This window comes from Plasmodium yoelii (assembly GCF_900002385.2).
Source record: "Plasmodium yoelii strain 17X genome assembly, chromosome: 14".
Classification (NCBI taxonomy): Eukaryota; Apicomplexa; class Aconoidasida; order Haemosporida; family Plasmodiidae; genus Plasmodium; species Plasmodium yoelii.
Genome location: NC_036186.2, coordinates 1,021,201 through 1,046,829, shown reverse-complemented (window position 1 = coordinate 1,046,829; position 25,629 = coordinate 1,021,201). Strand labels below are relative to the sequence as shown.

At 20.6% G+C, this 25,629-nt stretch overlaps 9 protein-coding genes across 9 annotated transcripts; 4 read left to right on the top strand and 5 right to left on the bottom strand.

Annotated features, from left to right (window-relative positions):
• Window positions 1-1,803: 1,803 nt before the first annotated feature.
• On the bottom strand, window positions 1,804-2,722 carry PY17X_1426100 (mediator of RNA polymerase II transcription subunit 21, putative; the record flags this gene model as incomplete). The annotated part of the gene is made up of 3 exons (XM_022957522.1): window positions 1,804-1,950; window positions 2,181-2,507; window positions 2,636-2,722. The coding sequence occupies 3 exons, from the start codon at window positions 2,720-2,722 to the stop codon at window positions 1,804-1,806; spliced, it is 561 nt and encodes a 186-aa protein (XP_022812899.1).
• Window positions 2,723-3,789: 1,067 nt separating this feature from the next.
• Window positions 3,790-5,541, bottom strand: PY17X_1426000 (PUB domain-containing protein, putative; the record flags this gene model as incomplete). The annotated part of the gene is made up of 1 exon (XM_719449.1): window positions 3,790-5,541. One exon carries the CDS (start codon window positions 5,539-5,541, stop codon window positions 3,790-3,792), a length of 1,752 nt encoding a protein of 583 aa, XP_724542.1.
• Window positions 5,542-7,314: 1,773 nt separating this feature from the next.
• PY17X_1425900 (translation initiation factor SUI1, putative) lies at window positions 7,315-8,533 on the top strand (the record flags this gene model as incomplete). Its single annotated transcript, XM_022957521.1, has 4 exons — window positions 7,315-7,696; window positions 7,888-8,033; window positions 8,148-8,330; window positions 8,444-8,533. 4 exons carry the CDS (start codon window positions 7,315-7,317, stop codon window positions 8,531-8,533), a joined length of 801 nt encoding a protein of 266 aa, XP_022812898.1.
• Window positions 8,534-8,943: 410 nt separating this feature from the next.
• On the bottom strand, window positions 8,944-12,735 carry PY17X_1425800 (ABC transporter F family member 1, putative; the record flags this gene model as incomplete). Its single annotated transcript, XM_722026.2, has 1 exon — window positions 8,944-12,735. One exon carries the CDS (start codon window positions 12,733-12,735, stop codon window positions 8,944-8,946), a length of 3,792 nt encoding a protein of 1,263 aa, XP_727119.2.
• Window positions 12,736-13,906: 1,171 nt separating this feature from the next.
• Window positions 13,907-14,986, top strand: PY17X_1425700 (GDP-mannose 4,6-dehydratase, putative; the record flags this gene model as incomplete). The annotated part of the gene is made up of 1 exon (XM_722027.1): window positions 13,907-14,986. One exon carries the CDS (start codon window positions 13,907-13,909, stop codon window positions 14,984-14,986), a length of 1,080 nt encoding a protein of 359 aa, XP_727120.1.
• Window positions 14,987-15,565: 579 nt separating this feature from the next.
• On the bottom strand, window positions 15,566-16,501 carry PY17X_1425600 (40S ribosomal protein S16, putative; the record flags this gene model as incomplete). Its single annotated transcript, XM_722028.1, has 2 exons — window positions 15,566-15,958; window positions 16,460-16,501. 2 exons carry the CDS (start codon window positions 16,499-16,501, stop codon window positions 15,566-15,568), a joined length of 435 nt encoding a protein of 144 aa, XP_727121.1.
• Window positions 16,502-18,260: 1,759 nt separating this feature from the next.
• On the top strand, window positions 18,261-19,030 carry PY17X_1425500 (ribosomal protein L13e; the record flags this gene model as incomplete). Its single annotated transcript, XM_722029.1, has 2 exons — window positions 18,261-18,500; window positions 18,623-19,030. The coding sequence occupies 2 exons, from the start codon at window positions 18,261-18,263 to the stop codon at window positions 19,028-19,030; spliced, it is 648 nt and encodes a 215-aa protein (XP_727122.1).
• Window positions 19,031-19,646: 616 nt separating this feature from the next.
• PY17X_1425400 (conserved Plasmodium protein, unknown function) lies at window positions 19,647-20,661 on the bottom strand (the record flags this gene model as incomplete). Its single annotated transcript, XM_022957520.1, has 6 exons — window positions 19,647-19,677; window positions 19,796-19,877; window positions 19,986-20,070; window positions 20,149-20,198; window positions 20,287-20,356; window positions 20,521-20,661. The coding sequence occupies 6 exons, from the start codon at window positions 20,659-20,661 to the stop codon at window positions 19,647-19,649; spliced, it is 459 nt and encodes a 152-aa protein (XP_022812897.1).
• Window positions 20,662-23,373: 2,712 nt separating this feature from the next.
• Window positions 23,374-24,099, top strand: PY17X_1425300 (uncharacterized protein; the record flags this gene model as incomplete). The annotated part of the gene is made up of 1 exon (XM_723702.1): window positions 23,374-24,099. One exon carries the CDS (start codon window positions 23,374-23,376, stop codon window positions 24,097-24,099), a length of 726 nt encoding a protein of 241 aa, XP_728795.1.
• Window positions 24,100-25,629: the final 1,530 nt, after the last annotated feature.

The window sequence follows — 25,629 nt, the reverse complement described above, 5'->3', positions numbered from 1 at the left end:
AAAATATCTTATATATTTACTAAATAATAAACTGAAATGTACTCGTTATATATTATTATAATGTGTTTTCATCTAAAAAAAAAATTGTAAAATAAGTATTTTATATATGCAGTAAAATTAGCAAATAGCAATAAATACTATATAATAGAAATACAACATTTTTAATTATATTTCCCTTTTTATAAAATAATTTGAAGGCATTCTTTAATATATAGTATATAATCATATACATATAATAATTAACGGTCATGTTTTGTGAAATATAAAATTATAGGTGTATTGGAAACGGAAATAAATCTAAAATAATATATATTATTAATTATTAATTTGGTGCTTTTAAAAAATACGTAGGTTTTATAGGTTTGTAACATTCCAACAAATTTATATTATTTTAATAAGAAATTAAGCATTTACAATAAAAAGTTTTATTTTTTTTCATTATCTTAATTTTGTTAAAAGCTATAAATTTCAAAGTTTTTTAAAAATATATCACATAAAAAAAAAAAAAGAGGGGGAGTATGTAAAATAGTATGCACGGGTATATAACTACATATAGATAGTCCTGTGGTCGTTGTTAAAAGTATTTTTATTTATAACTAGTATTACAAACTTTGGAACATAAAAAATAAAAGTTAGAATTGTAAGTAAAATATGATTATAACATTTTTGTACTTATAATTGTTTTGTTTTTTTTTTTTATTACAAATTTATTATATATATGGTTGTATTATTTGCTTTATATTCATATAGCTTTTTTTTTATACTACCATATGTTTATTCTAATAAGTTTTTTATATTTGTTCTGATCAATTTCTGATTTAATATATTAATAATTTGCAATTATAAATAAAAAAACAAATTTATTTTTATATATAAATTATTGTAATTACTATATGCTCTATATTTATATAAAAATTTTCTCTAAATATAGTTTTTTATTAATAAAGAAAATTTTAATATATATATAATATTTAAAATACACATTTAATAAAAATGTATATAGAAAAATTCTAATTTTCATACTAATTATTATATTAATTACTATATTTGATACTAAAAATAAAAAAAAAATTATTTTTGTACTTTTTTAATGAGACATATTTCCATAAGAATTAAAGAACTGAGAGTGATGCGAATTTTAGTTTCTCGTTTTTCGGCTTATATGTATTATTTGCCAAATATCCAAAAAACGTGTTTTTTATATGATATATTATAATTTAATGTTATTAATAATTGGTACCATTTAACCTCAATATGATCACATAAAAATAACATTACTCTACGAGTCATTTTTAATGGTTAAAATAAATATAACGTATAAAAAATTTGTAAAAAAAAGGAAAAAATTCATAACCATTGTTTTAGTGCCCATTTTGGTGTCAATTTTGTGCCTATTTTGTGCCTATTTTGTGCCCATTTTGTGCCCATTTTGTGCCCATTTTGTGCCCATTTTTATGGTGCAACACTTACACATATAATAAATGTTTAATTTTATTATTTTATTTTGATTTATATATATTTTACCATACTTTAAAAATTTCGTTATAGCATTTTATATCCCCGTTTAGTGTTTATATATGGTATATTTATTTATTTAATTATGTCTATTATTTTATTTGAAAAATGGTAAAGTTATTTTTCAAAATTAGTTTAAAACAACAAAAAAATAATGGTGCATAAAAAGTTTTAAAAAAATATAAATACAATAAAACATAATTTTTTAAAACTTTGTTCAAGTTATTAAAGGTATTATAAATAGCGAAAATTGATTAGGTCATGTTTAGAATAAAAAATATTATTTTATTATTCCTCAATGTTAACGATAAAATTTCGTAAATGTTCGGTAGCATAATTATAAATATAATCATACTCTTTATAAAGTCTTTTTAATTCTTCTTTAGAATCGTCTTTTATTTTTTGAAGTCGTTTCATTTCTTTGCATACTTTATCCTGTAAGAAACAAGAAATGACAAAAAATGACAAGAAATGACAAGATAATGGAAATAAAATGACAAGATAATGGAAATAAAATGACAAGATAATGGAAATAAAATGACAAGATAATGGAAATAAAATGACAAGATAATGGAAATAAAATGACAAGATAATGGAAAGATATAAGGAAAAGTTCAAACCCAATTGAAAATCATTTATAAAATTATTTAATCATTTTTATTTACCTCATTAATTTCTGAATCTGGTAACTCATCAATAGATTGGTCTATCATTGTTAAAATCAAATTCATCCTTTCTACTCGATCTAAAATTTCTTCTTGTGTTGATTTGTCCAAATTTGGTTTTATAAAATATTTTTTTTCCACATCCTGATTTTGTTCTGTTACATTTTCTGTTTCGTCCTGTTCTCCCAATTCATCATTTTCTTTTCCTTCATTTTTTTTTTTTTGTTTTTCTATCAAATTGGTAAAATGACAATATTCACTCAAATTCTCTGGAACAATTTCGAGTTCCTTAAATTCTCCAGTATAAGATAAGTTACTAAAAACATCCTTAATATTAAAAAAAAAAAAAAAATGAAAATAATGCATACTATTGAATAAGCATATAAATGCATACATGAGAGTGTGTATATCTCCAATTTTATAAATATGCATATTTATTTATTCATATGATTTACTATTATTGAGTGTAAACAATTGTTTAGCAAATTCTGTAGTTTCTTGATGGGATCGTTAGTTTGTGGAGAAATAAAATTATTAATCATTTCTTACTAAACTGTTTTTTTTTTTTTTTTTTTTTTTTTTTTTACTTTCAAAATAAGAAAAAATATATTCAATTCACATATATTATATATGTTCTTATTTACTAACATAAGGTTGTGTTTCAATAAGAAATATATTACATTTTACAAAAAGATAATTATATGGTAGGAAAAAAAAAGGAGAAAAAATAGCTGTGGCATAGTTCTATACCCTCGTCAACATATAACAACATAAACCGAGCTTTTAATAACATTAATTTTTAGATGCACTAAATAAATATCCATATATATAATAAATATATATTTTAAAAAATCGGCATATGAAATTTATATTTTACAAACGGAACATTGATATATTGAAAAGAGGAAAATTTTATAAATATTTCTTATATATACTAAAAACAAAAATGAATTTATATTATTTATTCACATATACACTAAATGGAAAATCGATTAAAGTAAATATTTCTGAACATGTAATACTTCATATGTATAGGTATATCACATGGTTAATCTTTAGAGAGATATTTTAACCGAGGTTATTTCTTTTTTTTTTTTTTTTTTTTTTGACATTTCTTTCTTACAACAAACATTATATATAAATAAATATTTTTCATTTTAGTCTTTTTAATAGTGATTCATAATTTTCTTTCTTTTTAATAAAATATTTTAACTTATAATTATTTTGTAAATTGTGTGTATGAAATTATAATAAGTATTTAAAAAAAGAGAAAAAAAAAAACTCACGGTATAATTAATACAAACGGGGGGGTTCGAAAAATATGTACATCAAAAAATGAAAAAATGCTAATACAAATGAAAAAAATGCTAATACAAATGAAAAAAATGCTAATACAAATGGAAAAAATGCCAATATAAATAGAAAATATTAATTAAATAAATAAGAAAACAACTGTTCAGATATTGTATCCACCCTATAAATTATTTTTAATACATTACTTAAGACATATGTATATAAAACTTTAATATATATAATAATGTTTTCTAAAAACCATAGCTCAAATTATTAAAATATATATGATGTTACGATAAAAAAAAAAAACGATATTTTAATCCTTTTTAAATAAGTTTTTAAAAAAATGCTTTATTTTTTTCCCACTTTTTTTGAGACTATTTTTTTCACATTTATTACTAAATAAGCTATATTTTGTTTCATCTTTTTTATTTTTGTCATTATTATATCCATCATTATTTCTATAGGCATTAAATTTTTCATTATGTAATTTTCTAATATCATTTAAAGCATTTTTGTCTTCTATATCCTTTTGACGAATAACAAGTAGTTTATTATTACTGGGCATAATATTATTAACATGTTTTTCTATTAATTTATTTTTTGAATCATTATTAAATATTTTATTTGAATTCTGATTGGATATACAGCTTTTTATAGGATCTACACTACATCCTGTTTTAATATCCTTATCATTTTTTTTATTAGACATAAATTCATTTTCATTGTTTGATGAATTTATCTTTTTATTTATCATCCCCATAATTATATTGATAGATGATAAAACAAATTCAAATAAAATTGATTCTACATCAGAAAATTCATTTTCAAATTTCCATATTTCATTGTTTATAATTTTATTATTATTATCTTCACTATTATTATCAGTTTTATTATCAGTTTTATTATCAGTTTTATTATCAATTTTATTATCAGTTTTAATAATATTCTCTTCTTTATTCTGTTCATTTACAATTTCAGTATCACTATTAACACAATTAGTGTTAAATTTGAGAATTTCAAATAATAATTTAACTAAATTAAAAATATCACTATTTGTTAAAAAAGTTCGTTTTATTTGATTATTACACATCTTAATCGTTTTGTATTTTGTATCCTTAGGATGGTAACTTATATTGCTTAATAATTTATATAGGACTTTAAAAAAATTGTAAAAATGTTCAATTTGTTTATCACTATCAAAATTATTTTTTTTATAAAAATTTATTAATTTTAATATTATTTTATCGAATATCATAGTTATATTTACAAGCATATCTTCACCAATTATATAAAAATTTTTTGAAGATATATTTTTTTTTATTTTATCATTTTCTAATAATGACTTTTTACTGATTAATTCTAAAAGGGTTTCGCAATTTTGTTCATTCTCGCAACTCTTTTCATTCTCGCAACTCTTTTCATTTTCGCAACTCTTTTCATTCTCCTCATTTTGTTCATTTTCTCCATTTCTCATGACTTCTTCATCGCAACATTCAGGGTTGGTTATATTTATCGATGTAGGGGCAGCACTAGACTTATGATTATTTATGGCATCTTCTTCAATTGATTTATCTTCTTCAATTGATTTATCTTCTTCAATTGATTTATCTTCTTTAAGTTTTAGAATTTTTGTGGGAATAATTTGTTCGGTACTTTGGTAAAAACCATTTTCCCTTTCACTCCCTTCATCACAATTACTCTCTTTTTTATGAAACGTACTAATAGGCAAATTTATAAGATTTTCTATTTTTTCATTGTTAATATTATTTTGCCCATTTTGCGAATCTTGCCCATTTTGCGAATCTTGCCCATTTTGCGAATTTTGCCCATTTTGCGAATCTTGCAAATCTTGTGAATATTCCATATATTCTTCATATTGTCTGGTTTGTTCATTATTGGGAAATGTTTCTACTAGCTCTTGTATTTGTATGTCATTAATATATTCTGTTTTTTCGTCAGTATTTTTATCAAAATCTTCACGTTTTTCCATATCCTGGTTAGTATTTGCCCTTTTCATTTCCTCAACATATTCAATCACACTTTGTTCGACTTCTTTAACATCCATATTTTCGAATTTGCATACCAACGTGTTTATAGTTTTTTTTTCAATGCTCGTATTTAATATATTAATAATATATACCCAAAAAAAATTGTAACTGGAAATGAATATATTTCATGATGTTAAAAATATTTAAGAGACCAATAATCATTTAATTAATTATTTGTCTGATTTTTGAAAAGTTCAAAAATTAAAATAAATAATAATTCTTTCAAAATTTAGAAAAATATATTTTCATGTGTATATATTTTTGCTTACACTTTTTTGGAGTGGCAAAAAAAAAAAAACAAAAATTTCATAAATTTATTTTTATTATGTTTTTCTCATGTCTATGTTTATGTTTACATTTATTATGAGAACCACAATAAGTACATTGAATTTTTAAAAAATAAAAAGTTAATATTTATTCCGAAAAAAAAAATATATATATAGTTCCTTTAATTTTTTTATTCTCTAAAAGCATAATGGAGAATGGGAAAAATATAAAATAAATATATAAGAACAAATATGTATATATATATATATCCATATATACACAATTTTTTTCTTACAATTTATCTCCTCATTTTTATTCCATTTACCATATTCTTAAGAAATATTTTTTTAATATTTACAAAATTTTAAATAAATCAAAAAAAAAATATATATATATATTAACAAAAATACTACATTATTTTGAATATATTAATCATGCATTATTATATAAAAGTATGTATATGTATGTATATTGTCTGTTTAACAAAAAATGAAAGAGGAAGTTTTGAGTTAGACAATTTATATATATAATAATTCGATATTTGTATTTATTACATATATGGGGTATTATTTATATAGACAAATAATCCTTTAATTGTTAAAACATGAAAAATATTGTTTAATAAAAATGTGAATTATAATACATAATATATATTACATAGTTGTACATTTTTTAGAAGGGTGGTTTATGACTTCTCTTAAATATACATTATAAAATTATCTCTTACCATTTCAGGAAATATTGTAATAAATTTTATTTGGAAATTAAAAATATATAAAACGGAGGGGCATACAAACAATTATAAGTCAAGAAGGTAGTATAATCATTTTACATAATTATTTAAGATTAAAAAAAAAAAAAAATATAAAAAAAACAATAGTAATAATATAGTAGTAATAATAATAGTATAATAAATGTTTATAAATTAACAAAAAATGACATAAATTATTCTAAATAAGTTTTAATTTTTTATTGTTTCCTTTTTTATAAAAAAACAATCTTATATAAAAAGGGTGTAGGAAAAAGGAACAAACAAATTAACAAAAATGTTAATTATGATTACCCATTAAACACAACATTTATTTTATTATTTTATTATTTTTTTTTTTTTTTTTAAGCTTATTTTTTCATTTATTATATTATATAAATGAAAAAAAAAATATCAAATTATTTGTTTTATATTAGAACACCCAATATGTATGTGCTGGGTTGACATAATGGGTAATTGTAAAAATTAAGAAAAAGGAACGAATAAATAATATCCATATATATACAATATATATATATACATACATGTGCATATTATATGGATGAATATTCTTAAGATGCTAAACTGTTGTGAATGTATAGTTATAGAAACACAAATGATGTTTTCCCTATAAATTAAATGACAATTATTGTTTCACAATTTTATATTGTTTATGTAAAAAAAAAAAAAAATAAAAAAAAAAAAAAATTGTATATAATTATATAAAATTAAAGAAGTGATTAAAATAAGTTAAAAAAATTGATGATGCATAAAAATGGAAGACTTAGAAAAAGAATTCGATAAAATTAAAATAAAACCTGATGATAATGAAAATGATAAAAAGAGGAAAGAAGAAAGTGGAGGATCATCTATAGGAGTAGAAGAAAATGAAGAAGAATCTGAAAAAATATCGAATCGAAAATTAAGATATTTGAAAATGAAAGATAAAAAAGAAGAAAAAATAAATAAAAAAAAACAATCTTCCAAAACAAACTCTACAAATAACACTAAAACTAATCAAAATGATGATAAAAATATAAATACTTCTCAATCTGATTTAAAAGATGATAATAATAATAATCAAAATAATACAACTGAGGATGCTATATTAAATAATGAATCTATGCATCAGCCTATTCAGGTTGAATATTGTAAAGGTAGTAAAATCTATTTCTAAATTTATTATTCTATATATATATACAATTTTTATATGCATATATTATTTCTTGCCCAATCATAATTAATATAAAATGTCAACTATAGTTGTATAATAAGTTATAGACATTATATTTAGATCACACATTTATTATTTGCCATTTCTTGTTCATGTTATATTTTTTTTTTATAGTATGTGGAGTCCCATATGAATATTGTGAATATGGAAATTCTTTTAATGAATGTAAAGAAGAAAATAAAGATAAGTATAACTATGATATGGCTACTAATAATACAGATAATAATAATAAAAAACAAGCCAAGAAACCTTCTCAAAATGTAATACCCAATTATTTTATAATTTTTATTAATCTACACATTAATATTTTGTGGGAAAATTTACAATCTCAAATTTTTTTTTTTTTTTTTTTTTTTTTTCTTACCAATTTATAGACATCTCAAAAAATAACAATACAAAAGACAACTAAAGCCAAAAAAAAAACTGTAACAGTTGTAAAAGGATTACATGTATACACAAAACTTGATAAAATGGCTAAAATATTTTCCAAATTTTATGCATGTGGGGCTTCAGTTATAAAGGGTACAAACAACGCTCAAGATCAAATAGATATACAAGTAAGCATATTAATTGTATTTTTTTTTTTTTTTTTTTTTTTGAATTTTAAAATTTTACTAGATATATACTATCCTTTTTCGTATTATATGCTATTTTTGTTTATCTTTTTTAGGGAGACGTTGAACATAACATTGTTGATGTTATAATGAAAAATTGTCCAGAAATAACTGACGATATTTTTGTAATTTTACCCCCCAAATAAGCCATATATTATATATTATATATATATATTTTTTTTTTTATTAGCATGTGCATTTATATTTTACATAAACTTTAAAAAACGAATTTATAATATCTTTAAAAAGTTAGAGTAAAAAAATATTAAATATGATTTATTTTGACATTATTGCAACAAATAAAAATGAGGATGTTGTTGGTATATATTTTGATAATATCCCATATACACAAAAAAAAGAGAAAAAAAGAGAAAAAAAGAGAAAAAAAGAGAAAAAAAGAGGGAGAAAAAGAAAAAAAATGATTGACACTGTTAACGAGTAAAAAGATAAAAGCTTCACAATTATATTTATTTGGTTATGTTTATATTAATATGATACTTAAGAATATAGATAGACAGTTTTCACAAATTTGTCTATAAAGATAAAAAATATTATTTTACTTTTTCCATCTTTTCCAATTTTTTATTTTTACTTTTCCTGATAATCCTTTTCCACCAAAATTTTTTTTATTGATTTTTTTTTTTTCAAAAATTTCTTCTTCTAGTGGATTTATTTCTTCAAAACTTTTTCTTTCACTCTTGTCTTTTTTTAGTTGATTTTTTAAAAATTCTAAAATTTTCAAATCATAACTATCATAAAGTTCTTTTCCATAATTTTCTTGATTCAGTTTTTCTTCACTTTTTTGGTCAATTTTATTAAAATTATTTATTAATGTATTTATATCTGATGTATTATCTACTTTCAATTCATTACTATAGTTGATTTTTTCCATATTATTTTTTATTTTCGAATTATAACTATGAGAGGTAGCATAATTCGTATTCATATCATCCTCTTTGTTATTATTACCCAAATTATTGGTTCCCACATTTTTAAACGCACTAAAAGAGTTTAAAATAAAACTATAAAAATTTTTGATAAAATCATTGACATTATAAAAAGTAAAAACATTTTGATAATCAAATATGTATATAATTTTATTTATATTATTTAGATTATTGATTATATAAAAATCATGAGTTGTTAATATATAACTTCCTTGATATATATAATTTAAAAAATTTAATAAAAGATTTTTTAAATAAATATCTAGATTATTATTTATTTCATCTAATAACAATAAATTTGATTTTTTTAAAAATAATGAAAGAAATAAAATACGAACTTTTTCTCCACCACTTTTTTCAGTAATTGATGTTTCACTATCAATATAAAAAATTTTTAACAAAGATTTTATTTTATCATCTATATTAATATTAATATTATCATTATAATCTGGTTTTGTTTTATTTAAAATGTAATAAAAGAATACATCTTGATCAAAAGTAGTATGATCAAAATCTGAATTTTCTAAAAAATTTATTGGTTGATATTTTACTTTTTCAATTAAATATTTAAAATAATCATCAATATCTAAATTTAGTTTTTTTATCATATTTTGCTCAAAATAAGTTAATAACACATTATTAAAATTACAATTAATATTCCCTTCAAATCTTATATTTTTATCTATTTCATAATTAAATAATGTATCATTTTTTTCTGTCTCATCATAATTATTATCTCCATATACATACATGCTTTTTTTTTTGTTAATACTTTTATTTTCATTTTCATCATTCATTATAAATCTATATTTATTGGTCAATATTTTAAAAAGTGTTGATTTGCCTATTCCATTTTTTCCTAGTAATAACACATTTTCATTACTATTAATATTTAAGTTTAAATCTTTAAATATGTATTTTTTTCGTTCTTTCTTTATTCCAAAATGGTCATTATCATAATGGTCATTATCATAATGGTCATTATCATAATTTTGATTGCCCAAGTAGTATAACGAAAAATTCCGAAATTCATATAAAGTTAGATTATGTGTAGAATATAATTCCCCCGTTTTTATTAATTCATTATTTTTTATTTTTTTACACATGTCTATTAAAATATTTTTATTCATTTCTCCATCTACATCATCCAATTGGTTATAAACAAAAGTTTTTTCATCTATCTCCTCAACATTTGTTGGTTCTTCTTTTTCTTCCATTGTAGATTTTGTATTTGAGACTTGAAAATGTTTATCTTTCTCTTTTTCAAATAAACCATCTTCATTGTGATAATCAAATGGTTTGTCTTCATCTATTTTGGAATTTTGATTATCTTGATTTTTTTTGACATTATCTTTAGAAGGAAAAGACATGTATTTATTTTCTCCTTTTTTTTCATTCTTCTTACTATAAATTAAATTATAATACATATGCTGATAATTTAATGTCATGTTAAAAAATGTGTTATAAATATTTTGATATAAGGATAATTCTTCTTCTTTTTTTTTTAATGAACTTTTTAAAAATTCTTTTTTATTATTTTTTTTTATTTTTAATATAGAAGCATTTAATTGATCTATAATTTTTTTGAGTTCTTCTTTTTTTTTTTTTCTGTTATTAAATAAGATTTTCATATTATTTAGATATTGAGTATAATTCCCTTTAAAAAAAGTCAAATTTGAATAAGCCTTTCCTGATTTTTCGTTAGTATTGGATAAATCAGAATGATCATTAATTTTAGCATCTTTTATGTAATTATTATTTTTATTTATTTTTTTTAAGAGAGATATATTATAAAAATCTATATCATATCCTGAAATTTTATTATAGTCTAATATTCGGTTGCATAATTTACTTATTAAAAAAAAATCATGACTAGCTAAAATAATTCCAATATTTGTATATTTTAATGCATATTTAAATACGTTCATAATAAAAAATATATTAAATATATCCATATTATTATTTATTTCATCTATCAATAGTAATTTAGGTTTGCTTAAAAGGAGTAATAATAAATACACCCTTATAATATAACCATTACTTAATCCAGATAATTTTACATGTAAAAAATTTTTTAAATTTAAAATATTTAAATATTTATTTAAATTCATTTTTATATTATTTATATCTTTAAAAATGTCTTCTTTTTCAGTCATATAGAATTTTAAAACATATTCAAAATATTTAGACCTTAAAAATTCTTCTTCCTCATCAGAAATTTGACTTTTACCATTTCGTTTATCACTTCTTTTATCACTTCTTTTATCACTTCTTTTATCACTTCTTTTATCACTTTTTTTATCTTTTGATTTTAAGTTGTTATTATTTTCTTCATTCATTTCACCAATTTTGTATTTCTTTAAATAATCTGAACTTTTATACATACTAATATTTTCTTCAATATAATTTAGAACATCATATTTTTCTAATGTGTTTTGATAGAATTTTAAAACCTTTTCAAAAACAGTAATGTTATTATTTCCTAACAAATGTATATTTTGTTTAAAATAAAATATATCATTTTTATAATAAAATATTTCACTATTATAATTTTCTTCATTTTCTTTATTCAACTTTTCAAAATCAGAAATATTCATACTTTTTATTAAATTAGACATAGAGCTTAATTTTAATGATTTTTTTTTCATATATGATAAAAAATTATAAAAAAAAGTAAAATCATTTTTATTAATTAATGAGTCTACATATAAAATAGGGTTATTAGTTTTTGTAATATTTATTAAATTTTCTTTTTTTACATTATTATTAATTATTATATGTTTATTAGAATTTGATGAATTTTCAAAAATTAAATTTAAAAGGCTCGATTTTCCACACCCATTGTTTCCAATTAAACCAATACATTCTGATTTATTCAAAGTTAAATTTAAATTATTTATTAACTTTTTATTTCCTATTTCATAATTTAAATTATTAATTGTTAATATTACATTATTTTTATCTTTTTTGTTATAGTTTTTTTCTAACACATTATATATATTAATATTATATTTTGGTGATAAAATAGTGTATTCATCAAGTTCTTCTAGATTTAAAAGTTTTTTATAATCATTTTTTTTTTTATCCCAACAATCATCATTATCATCATCATTATCATCATTCTCATCATCATTATCATCATCATTCTCATCATCATTCTCATCATCATCATCATCATCATAACTGTCAAGATGGGCATTTAGGATAGGGAATTTCCACTTTTCTTCATTTTGTAAAGTTTTCAATACATTTTTTTTTCTTATCTTGTTTGTATAATTTTTATATACATGATCTTTAAAAATTGAGCTCCTTAAAAAACTTGAATTATTTCGATTAATTTTTATACCGTTACTAAATAATAAATAGTATGTTATAATCCATATTAAAAATTCAATAAACATTATATTATCTACCCAAAGAAATCATTTTTATACAAATGAAAATGAAAACTAGCCAACTTTCACACATATCTACATATACTATACATGCATATACATATACATATACATATACATATACATATACATATACATATACATATACATATACATATATATATATACATATATATATATGTATGCAATTTTGAACTTAAGAATATAATTGTTTTCTTTTTGGTAAATCGTAAAATTCAATTTGTATGAAAAAAAAAAAAAATTGAACAAATTTGATAATTCACAATAATGGCCAATTAAGCACTAAGTTAACGTCTATTGCGCCCTTTTTAAGTCACAATATTTTTATGCCCTTTTTAAAAAATGGCTAAAAAGAGCCACAAAATTGTGAAAAATGTAGCAAAAAATAAACAAATTTATTGAATTAAATAAAACTGAATAAATGTAACGAAAAAATTAATAAAAAATGGAAAGTATCCGTGTACCTAAATTCTCGGAGGATAGTATATAAATGGGAAATTAAAAAAAAAATAATAAAATGTGAAAGTACTATAGGAAAAAAAAAACTTATACACCATATGATATTTTTATTTTATTACTCATTTGTTTAGTTAATATTTTTTTGTTTTTTTATAACCCTTTTGTTTAAGTATATATATGTTTGTATTTATATATGTTTGTATTTATATGTTTATATTTATATGTTTATATTTATATTTACATTTTGTAAGTCCAATTCTCAATATTCTATTCACTCTTAAACAATTTCCCAACAATGCAAAGCACATTGAGTTGTACTGTGTAAATAATATAAAAAAATGCTGAGGAAATTAACAAAATAAATATATTTACAATATCTTCAATTAAAAATATTGAAAAATAATAATTTTTTTTTCGTGTGTTTTATTAAGTTCAATTTGTGTAAATAAATTTATATAATGTCTTTTTTATCCCTAAGAATAAATTTTAGTCTTATTTAATTTTTTATTTTGAAAAAAAAAAAAAAAAAATAAAAAAATAAAAAAATAAAAAAATAAAAAAATAAAAAAATAAAAAAAATTTTGATTTTTTTACTACTAGCTAAATAAGTTATTTTTTATTCGTCTATCTATATTTTAAGTTGTTTAGCTCCATTTTTCCTCCCCCTTCAAGTCAATAAAAACAAAAAAAAAAATACATGGCCCCAGTTGCATTAATATTTGGTATAACAGGACAGGATGGGTCATATTTAAGCGAATTGCTTTTAGATAAAGGATATGAAGTTCATGGGGTTATTAGGAGATGTAGTACATTTAATACAAAAAGAATAGATCATATATTTGAAAAATTAAATTTACATTATGGTGATTTACTTGATAATAGTAATATATTTTCTTTAATAACTAAAATAAAACCAAATGAAATATATAATTTAGCTGCACAAAGTCATGTAAAAGTAAGTTTTGAATTACCTGAATATACAGCACAATGTACAGCTATAGGTACACTAAGAATATTAGAATCAATTAAATTATCAAAAATTAATAATATCAAATTTTATAATGCTTCAACATCAGAATTATATGGTAATAATATTCAAAGTCAATGTCATAATGAAAATACACCATTTAGTCCAGTTTCACCTTATGGTATAGCAAAATTATATAGCCATTATATAACAAAAAATTATAGAGAAGCATATAATATGTTTTGTGTTAATGGTATATTATTTAATCATGAGAGTCCAAGACGTGGTGAAACATTTGTTACAAAAAAAATTACAAAAGGGATAGCAAAAATATTTAAAAAAATTCAAACTGTTATTACATTAGGAAATATTGATACATTTAGAGATTGGGGTCATGCAAAAGATTATGTATATGCAATATATTTAATGTTACAACAAAAAACACCTAGCGATTTTGTTATTTGTTCTAATCAACATCATTCAGTTCGAGAATTTTGTGAAATTGCTTTTGCATTTGCAGGCTTATATTTAAAATGGGTTAATAATGGAATAGATGAAGTTGCAGTAGATCAATATAATAATATAGTTATTAAAAAAGATAAAAAATATTATAGAGATTCTGAAATTAACAATTTATTAGGAGACTGTTCGAAGGCAACAAATATACTTAAATGGAAACCCAATTATAATTTTATGCAATTAGTATATGATATGTTAGAATATGATTTTAACGATTATGGCTTGCAACTTGATGACTATGATACATGCATAAGTCGGTACAAAAATTGCAAAATTAATCACGTAAATTAATTGTAAAATTCTTGAAAAGGTAAACATTATATAACTCACCCCATAGGGTATGTAAGTATGTATGTAAGTATGTATGCATGTATGTATGCATGTGTGTATGCATAATTATGTTTGCTGAAAAATTCAAAAATGTTCACTCAGCATAATTTAACATTCCAACATGCACCTATAGATTGGTACCGATTTTTTTGAGACTATTTTTTATTAACTATTTAGAATAAAATTACTTATAATTTAGACGTAATTTAATATTTTTTTATTAAAACATAAAATTGTATTTAATATTGAAAAGGTTTAATTTTTTTTATTATTATATACACATCAATGAAATATATTTATGTATATATGTATATTATACACAAACGTATAAATATGCATAAGCTAAAAAGTTACATGCTTATAAAAGTTTAAAATATGATGAAGTTTCTAAAACGTTATTATTTTTTTCCAATTAAATTATATCTTCGTCTCGACTTTTTATGACATATTTTTTTTTTTTTTTTTTTTTTCTATTTCGTATATAATTTTAAAGGTTATTTTTATGATGATATTAAAAAAAAAATATAAAATAATATGAATTTATCTGTATGATTTTTGATATCTTGCACGTGCACCCTTACCACCGAATTTTTTGGGTTCACAACGTCTTGTATCTCCTACTAATAAAGTTCTATCATATCTTAATAAGGTATCTTTTAATTCTTTTTTTGTTGATTCATCTACATATTTTTGATAATATGAAATAATTCCTTTGCTAATAGCTTGTCGGATTGCATAAATTTGAGATGTTTGACCTCCACCTTTAACACGAACACGAATATCTAAGTTCTTTAATTTGGCTGATCCTATTAACCATAATGGTTCATAAACTTTTGTTCTTAAAATATAGGGTTCTACTAAATCTATATTTTTTCCGTTCAATTTTATTAATCCTTTTCCATTAGTGACAGTTGCTACAGCAACAGAAGTTTTCTAAAAAAAAAAAAAAAAAAAAAAAAATTATATATAAATAATGTACATTTTATTTAATTACAAATTGAAGAAATAACATATATACATGTTTTGTATCAAAAGTGTGAAAATAATTAAATCAATGTTGAACCAAAACAAGTTATATTTTTAAGCTTGAACATGTAATCATCCACATGTTTGTGATATGTATGTATATATATGTACATATACATATGCGATAAAATAAATTGTATTTTCCCCAGTACACCCATATAATATATTATACAAACAAATAACATTATTAGGATGTTATTAGGATGTTATTAAAACTGGGAAAGGGTATAATTATACAGTCCATACAATCGTACAAACACACAATATCCCCAATACAAATTTATGCAATAAATATGTTCTATACATATATGTATGTATGTATATATGTATATATATATGTGCATATGCATGTACATATGTATGCATTTTTCAAATGCAAAGGTTTTAATGTATATAGTTGTAGCATACCTTTTTTCCGAAGGTTAGTACTCTCTTAACTTTTGTTGTCATTTTTCTACAAAAAAAAAAAAATTAAGAAGTTATATATACATGAAAGATTTTCATATATAGTAATATCTATACATACATTTTTATTTTATATGTAATAAAATAAGTAAATATTAGTATGATAAGCTAATATTAAAAATAGGTAAGTATATATATATATATATTCTTGGCTTGTTTGTTTTTTTTTCATTTTATGTAAATTTACCATAAATATATTATTGTTCGAAAGTAATAAAATTTAGGAAACTTTTATTTTATTTAATTAAAATATTCTTTTTATAAATTATTTATAAATAAGCATAATTATATATATTATTTATTTTATTTGTTATTTTTATTTTGCTATTTTTTTATGATAATTTTTTATTAATATATTTACTTATATATGTGGTTATATAAATTAAAGTACAAAAGGATGGTATTTTTTATTTGCAGTTGCCCTTATTATTATTTTTTTTTTTTTGCTTAATTATTAACTCTTAAAGGAAATGATAGGAAATAAAAATATGCATAAAATGTTATATATATATATACAAGTGTAATATACATACATATATTATATATATGCGCGTGAGATTTAAACAAAATTATTAATGGATTTTTCCAATTGCCGGTAAAAATAAAAAATAGAAGGATATTTGTAACCTATATATATATTATATGCATACATAATGAAGTAATTTATTGTTTTTTTATTTTTTTTTATTTTTTCCAAATATTCAGCATAAAGGAATAATAAAAAGGCTATATAATAATTTAATTTTTTTTTACAAATATTTTAAAGCTATTGCGCTTCCTAAATATTTATTATGCCCCCTTTTATCACTTGAAAAAAAAAGGCAATATAATGAATTATATACAAAAAAGTATATACTTAAAGATCTAACATATATATATATATATATATATATATATATATATATAATAATATTATAATATATATACAAAATTATTTAAGATATTTCTTAGGAATATATACATAATTAAAACCTGTGCATATAATATACTACATTATATAAAAAGGTATATGTTGCAAATATCAATTGTATGATTAAAAATATTTAAATATATGATTATATTTTTTTTATCATATTTTAATTTTTTTTATATTTAAAATTATATTATACGAAGCTAATCAAACAAGTTTTATATCTAAAAGGTAAGTTCTTATAAAAAAGTGGAAAAATGAAAATAAAAAATGTCAATATATAAAAATATACATATATATATATACATATAAATATACATACATAATATTTTGTATATATAATTCATTTGCTCGTGTATGATTTTTATTGACTAAGAGAAATGCGTAAAATGTTCCATTAAAAAAAGTTTTAATTAAAAAGGATAGTAATAATTATTATTTTATATTAAAAATGCTTTATGGAAATATCTAAAAAGCAGATACGAATCAATACACGCTTCCTATACATACATACTACATAACGAATGTATAAATACAAGCTTATTAATGTAGCTGCTTGGATAGAAGCTATATTTTATTAATTATATACAAATTTGTTAATTATGCATATATAACAGTTTGAATATAAAAGCTTGGAATAGCAGTTTTACATATTATTTACCATTAATTAAGAAAATAAATATCATATACAGAGTTGTACCATATATGTATGCATATATATATAACTTAATTTTTGACCTATTTAACAAGTAATATATACATATATTTTTTTTTTTTTTTTTTTTTTTTTAGCTCCGGTTATTCACCATATATCAATACTTTTAATTATTCAAAATGGTGTCACATAATAATGTATTACCAAATGTTCACCTTCATAAATGGTGGCAAAGATATGTTAGAGTCGACTTTAACAAAAATATAAAAAGAAAAAAAAGAAGATTATTGAGAGAAAAAAGAAGAAAAGAAAATGGATCTACACCTATTGAAAAATTACATCCATTAGTTCATTGCCCTACCCAAAGATACAATTTTAAAATCAGATTAGGAAAAGGATTTAGTCTTGACGAAATAAAAGTAAACTAAACAAACTGAATGGACATATTTTCTCTTTAATTTGTTTCTACCATATTTCCTTCATTTTTTATCATCTATTTAATAACACATTTTTTATCATCTATTTAATAACCCATTTTTAGGCGGTAAATTTAACACCCAGTGCAGCCAGAAGCATAGGTATAGTTGTTGACAAAAGACGAAAAAATAGATGTGAAGAATCATTAAAAAGAAATGCTGAAAGATTACAAAAATACTTAAATAGTTTAGTTATGATTCCATTAAAAAAAGATAAACCAAAGAATGGTATTGGAGGTATACCCGCTGATGCCACTAAAGAAGTTATAGAACAACATAAAGAAACAAAACAATTACGTAGTATATTTAAGAAGGGATCTAATGTTAAACCATTCTATGAATCAATAGATGTTTCGAAAATAGATAAATCTTACTTAGCATATAAAACTCTAAGAAAAGCTAAATCAGAAGAAAGAAGAAAAAATAGACAACAACAAAGAAAAGATATTAAACGTAAATCTAAGGATAATTAAAAAATATCACTAATTGAAAAAAAAAAAAAATAATACATCTAATTACTATTTTCTGCAATAATATATAAGTACTTGTACGAAATAATATCACAAATATGATGTTATAGAAATAAACATGTTTTGAATTATTTATTTTTAAAAATTATACATTATTTTGTATTGCAATTTTTATTTGCTCTTTACTATTTTTTTTTCTATTGATATAAACAGATAAAATTTATACCAAAACACTAAATCTATATTATATATTTACCATTTATTCGTTAATTCATACATTTCGTATATTTACGAATTTGGTAGAAACTTATTTTTAATTAATAAATATAAAAAAAAAAAATGTACAAATTTATAATATGTTAAAGGTTTTTTTTTTTTTATTTCAAAATAATGTACATGTGTGTATCTCACACTGGGTAACCGAAATTGCACAAAAATAAACAAAATATACAAAATATACAAAATATACAAAATAAACAAAATTACGGAAAATAATAAAGTTATCACAACTAGGTGTAATATGTATATATATTGCTAATGCAAAACTTTTTTCCTATTTTCAAAATAGTTTAAAAAAAATTGCTATTTAATACATTTGCACTAAAAAAAAACTTATATTTTATCCTTGATGAATTGGGTTTTCTAACTCCCTGTAAAAATAATTATACAAAAGTATGTTAATATGTAGAATAAATAAAGGAAAAAGAAATGCAATCCACTACACAACATATAGCTAGTTAATACTATTTTGTGATAGATAAATTTTACTTTAAAATTAGTGGGATAGATTCTTCGATCTTTAGTCTTATAAATAATTCCTTTATGTATTTTTTGCATCTGTTCAATGATACTATAGAAAAAAGTGAAGAAAAGTGAAGAAAAAAAAAAAATATATATTATATATATATATATATATATATATATATATATATATATTTATTTATATACATTGCTATACCTCCGATATACAGCAATTGGACACTAAAACGATCATCACAAATTGTCACAAATTGAGATAAAAGGGAAATTTCGTTTTTATATTTCTAAAATAAATAAAACATATTTCATTAATATAGGATACATTTTTTGAGGTGTACATGTTTACATATGATTGTGCTTACATTACTAGCTCGAATAATAAAAATCCTAAATTTTATATTTGTGAATATGACTAGAAAAAAAAAAAAAAAAAATAATTAATAGGAATATATATCAGTTATTTTAACATTTTTTGTACTATTTTATTTTTTTATTTTTACTTTGAAAGCGGCTAAAAATAATACTCTTAAATATTTCTCCAAACAATATTAAACCCTTTTTTTCATATTCCTATAAATCAGATTATTTTCAAAATTACATTAACTTATATAATTGATTTTGTAAATTATTGTTAAATAAATACATAGTTTTATATATTATAAAATATAAATTATATATCCTCATGTGTATATATATACAATAATAGAGAACCCAAATTATGTAAAGATCCTTACTTCCTTAATTATAGAAGACAATGGTATATTTACATTTTGCAAAATTTTCAAAATTTTATTTTGCTCGTTATTATTAGCAAAATTCTCTTTATCAAAATAATCAAATCTACACAAAATCCATATGCTATCTTTTTTCACCATTTTATACAAGTCTTAATTTTTTATACATATAAAGATATATCTAATTATTTAATGTGTATTTAATTTTTTTTTTTTTTTTGATTTGTCATTTATGGAAAATACACAAATATAAATTCATACTAACTATTACATAAGTATAATTATTTTTTATATTTTTATATTTTTATATTTTTACTATATTTAACCAAAATATTTATCTTGATCTACGTTAAGCCACCCCCCAAAAAAAAAAAAAAAAAAATACACAAACATGACAAACACACACTTATATAAAATTATAAAACATTATTATAAACTTAATTTCAATATTATATTTTTGGGGAATTAATAAATTTAAGAAAATAAATTTTAAAAGATAAAAATTTCCAAATGTGTATAATTTAAATAATGTTGTTATACTTAACGAAACAAAAAAACGAAATCAATATTTTGTTAATATAAAATAAATTACAGTTATTTAATTTGTGTAAATAAATAGGTTATATATAATTCTTGGTTAATTGGGGTTTAAGTTTTTTTTTTTTTTTTGACAAAAATTATTTTTTTTACATATAATAGAACGTATAATCAATCAAAGTTTGATTAAACAATCTCAGTATATTTTATTATATATATAAAATTATTATTTTTATTATTTAAGAAAATTATTTATACCAAATTGAAATATTATTCAAATATATATATATATATTATATATATGATAATAATTTTTTTGTAAATATAGAAACAAGTGTATTTCACAGATGAATCCTAAATATATTGTAAAGAGGGGAAAAGGAAATGTAATTATATAAAATACAAAAATTGTATATATATAATATATATATCAACATTTTATTAATTTTGTACATTTTCCGGCTTATTTATTATTATGCTTTTTAATTAAGATGCTCAAAAAAATGGATATATAGAGAAATAAAATCGACTACATGTGCCTATATATTTTTTTAATAAAATATGCATATGTAATTTGTGCTGTGAAAAAGGGTTATAAAAATGGTGTCAAAATATATAATTTTACTTTCCTCGATGTGATTTTTTTTCTATCCATTTTATAATTGGCACAAAGGGTATACATTACTATATATGGATATATAATATTCATATTATTTGAGTAAATGTTTTTTTTGGTATGTATTCCATTATAATGGTTATTCGGGGAATACGAAAGGGGCGTGATAATTAAATGCGTATATAGTTAACAGTATATATTGAAAAAATAAAAAAAAAGCTAAAAAAAAAAATCACATCCCCAAAAAAGCATGCACCCATTTTTTTTTTTTTTAATCTTGTATGTACATTAAATAAATACTGGTTTATTATAATTCACATCACATATTTGTAAAAATTGGTATATAAAGAGATAGCATATTTTGTATTAATAATATATATATATATATATATATATTTAAAATGTACAAAATATTATATATGTAAAACACCATTCAATGCACTTTCCCCTATTTAAAAATATAGCACCATGGTATATTTATTGCATATATATGCTAAAACACCTGTATAAATTATAAAAAAATAAAAAAAAAACGATATAATAAATAAAAAAAATAATAGCATATAGGTAATGAGAAATTGCTACAAATATCTTCAGAATTAAAAAAAAAAAAAATATATATATTTATAAAAAAATAAATATTATAAAAAAATATATTAAGTTAAACAATGTAAAAAAAAAAAGAAAAGAAGAAAACGACGTAAAATAAATAAGCCAACCGTGGGATTTGAAGCAAAAACTTTGAAAATAAGAAGGTAAGAAACTTTAAATTAATAAAATAACAAATTATATAAAAAAATATATTAAATATACATTTATTTATTTATGATATATTGTTATGTTTGTCATTTGTTTTATGGGTAACTATTATATTATATCCTTATAAATTTTCACTGTAAAAAAAGGTAGTTTTTTTTATGAACAGTCATAATATTTATATATGTTTTATATACACATGAATGGAAATATATATAAATAATATGTATGAGTAATATTTAAATGATGTTGGTATATATAAAAAGGTGTTGATATGTGTTATATATGTATGTATGGAAATAAGGGTGATATTTAATTATGTGGAATATTTTTTACTTTATTTGAAATATTTTACTTAAAAAAATAATTGTATTGCTTGGGTGTTGTTATTTTTAGTATACAATTATATTCATGTATACATATAATTTATTTCTTATTATATATATTTTATTTCCATACCCACTAATACATATATGGCTATATTCACATACATATAAAGGCATTATTTTTATATGTAAATGTTATATATAATACATATAATAATCGATCCTATATCTATTAAAATATTGTATATATACAACATAGTTCAATTATATGAACATACATAAGTTATATTTATTTCACTACATATGATATATTGTATACTATTTATGAATATATCCATATATATAATTTTTTAAGTAAATCTCTCTATATACAAACAAATTTTCTCTATATTTTTTTTAATTTTTTTTTTTTTTTAGAAAATAAACGCGCGCACGTGCACAGACCCCCAAAAATATAAATATATATTATATATATACATACATACTAAAAGAAATAATTTTCAAAAATAAAAAAGATTATATACAAAAGAAAAACACTAGTTTGTTTATTTACAACAAGACTAATTTTCACTAATTAAAAAATAAGAAACTTATATAATTAAAATAATTTAAGCAAAAATGAAGAAAGATAGAGAGCCAATAGACGAAGATGAAATGAGAATTACATCAACAGGTCGAATGACCAATTATGTTAACTATGGTGCAAAAATATTAGGAGAGGAAGATAAGAAGAGTTTAAAAATTAAAGCCACGGGAAATGCAATTGGTAAAGCCGTAACTTTAGCAGAAATTATAAAAAGAAGATTTAAAGGATTACATCAAATAACTAAATGTGGTAGCACAGTTATTGCTGATCAATACGTAAGTGGCCAAGATAATAGCGAACATGTTATTCAAGAAAAAACAGTATCTTTTATTGACATATTATTATCAAGAGATCAATTAGATGTAAAAGATGCAGGATACCAACCACCTTTAGATGAAAAATACGTTAAAGAAATGTCCCCTGAAGAAATTGTAAACAGCAGGCCATTTAGAGGAAGAAGTTTTAGGCCCAGATTTTTCCGTGGGTTCAGAGGCGGTGGCCGTGGTGGCTTTATGAGAAGAGGTGGATACAAATTCTTTGGTGATAGAATGTATGACAGTAGAAATGGATTTAGAGATGGTAGAGGATATGGTGGAAGTTTCGGACGTGGTGGTGGATTCAGATCAGGTGGTGGTATGGGAGGAAATGGAAGAGGTGGCTTTAGAGGATTCAGAGATGGAAGAGACGGAGATTACAGAAGTGGCCGTGGATTCAGAGGAGGTAGAAACGGATTCAGAGGTGGCAGAGCCTTATCATAAACAACCAAATAAAATTAAAATTTTTACGACTGTAGTATTGTAGTAGTATGTATAAGAAAATATATACATATATATATTTAATTATTTATATACAAATACGCGCGAAAAACGCTAATAAAAATATTTAAAGAATTTAGAAAAATATCGAAATAATTATTCCCCTCCCCTTTTGCATATACATATATATTATATATACATACATATATATATATATTATATATATATACACACTTTTGTTGTATTCCCATCAATTATAAAAGCATGGTATAAATATAAATATACAATTCTTCATTACAGGTATATATACATAACGTGTATGTATTCAACAATGGAGATGTTATTTATACACAATATGCGCAACAAAATAATACTCTTAATTTATATATCTATATTAATAAAAAAAAATAATAAATGAGAATGTGAATGATAGTGTATGATATAATTTAGCACGTGAGAGTTAGAAATAGTGAAAAATATATTTTTACAAATTTTACATAATTAATAATACAAAGGAACACATATATATGTGTGTGCCTTTTTAACAAGCGTTTATTATATAGCATATAATTGCCGATATATTTTATGCATAACTCATATATATTATGTATGCATATATTTATATAGGTATACATATATTTATGTTTTTATATTATACATATTATTACATTATATGCCTTTTTAAAACCTTTAAAATTTTTACTTCTTTAATGTATTTTTACGCTCATACATATTAAGAATTATAATTTTGCACCTTTACCATGTTTAGATATATTTTGTGCATCAATATATTAGTTGTAAAACAAAAAAGAGAGAAAAGGTATAGTATATATGTGTATATATTAAATAGTTATGCATATTTTATTTTTTCCATATTATAATATTCTATAAAAAAAATATCAGTACTAAAACACGTTTAAACCAAAAAGAGATATAAATATAAATATATAAATAAGCATATACATTATATATTTCATATTTATTTATTTATTTACTTGCTTACATATAATCAAATAATATATTAACGTGGATATTTATATACATTTTAATGGGGAGGGAAAAGTGTTTAATATAAATTTAAAGTACGCTGAAATTGTAATTAATCGTTATTTTTAAAATACAAATATAAAAATAAATTATATATGTGTATTACTCAAAAAAACGATTATTTTTAATTTATGGAAATAGACAACAATTCGAGCAACTTTTTTTTTATATCATACACACATTATATATTTTTTACACAGAACAATATATAAAGATATATATATATATTTTTTTATTGAATCGGAAACTAAAAAACTAACAATGACTATTTCACCTTAATTAATTTTAAACAAATTATTTATGTTGATTAAATTAACAAAATTTTACTATAAAAAAAATATATTTACAACATCAAATAGTAGGAAAAGGTCTATTTGGATTTATCCTTATTTTTACCCTTATTTTTTGCACACATTTTTATGAAAAAAAAAAAAAAAAAAAAAAAAAAAAAAAAAACTAGCTTTTTAATAAATCAAAAATAGCTAG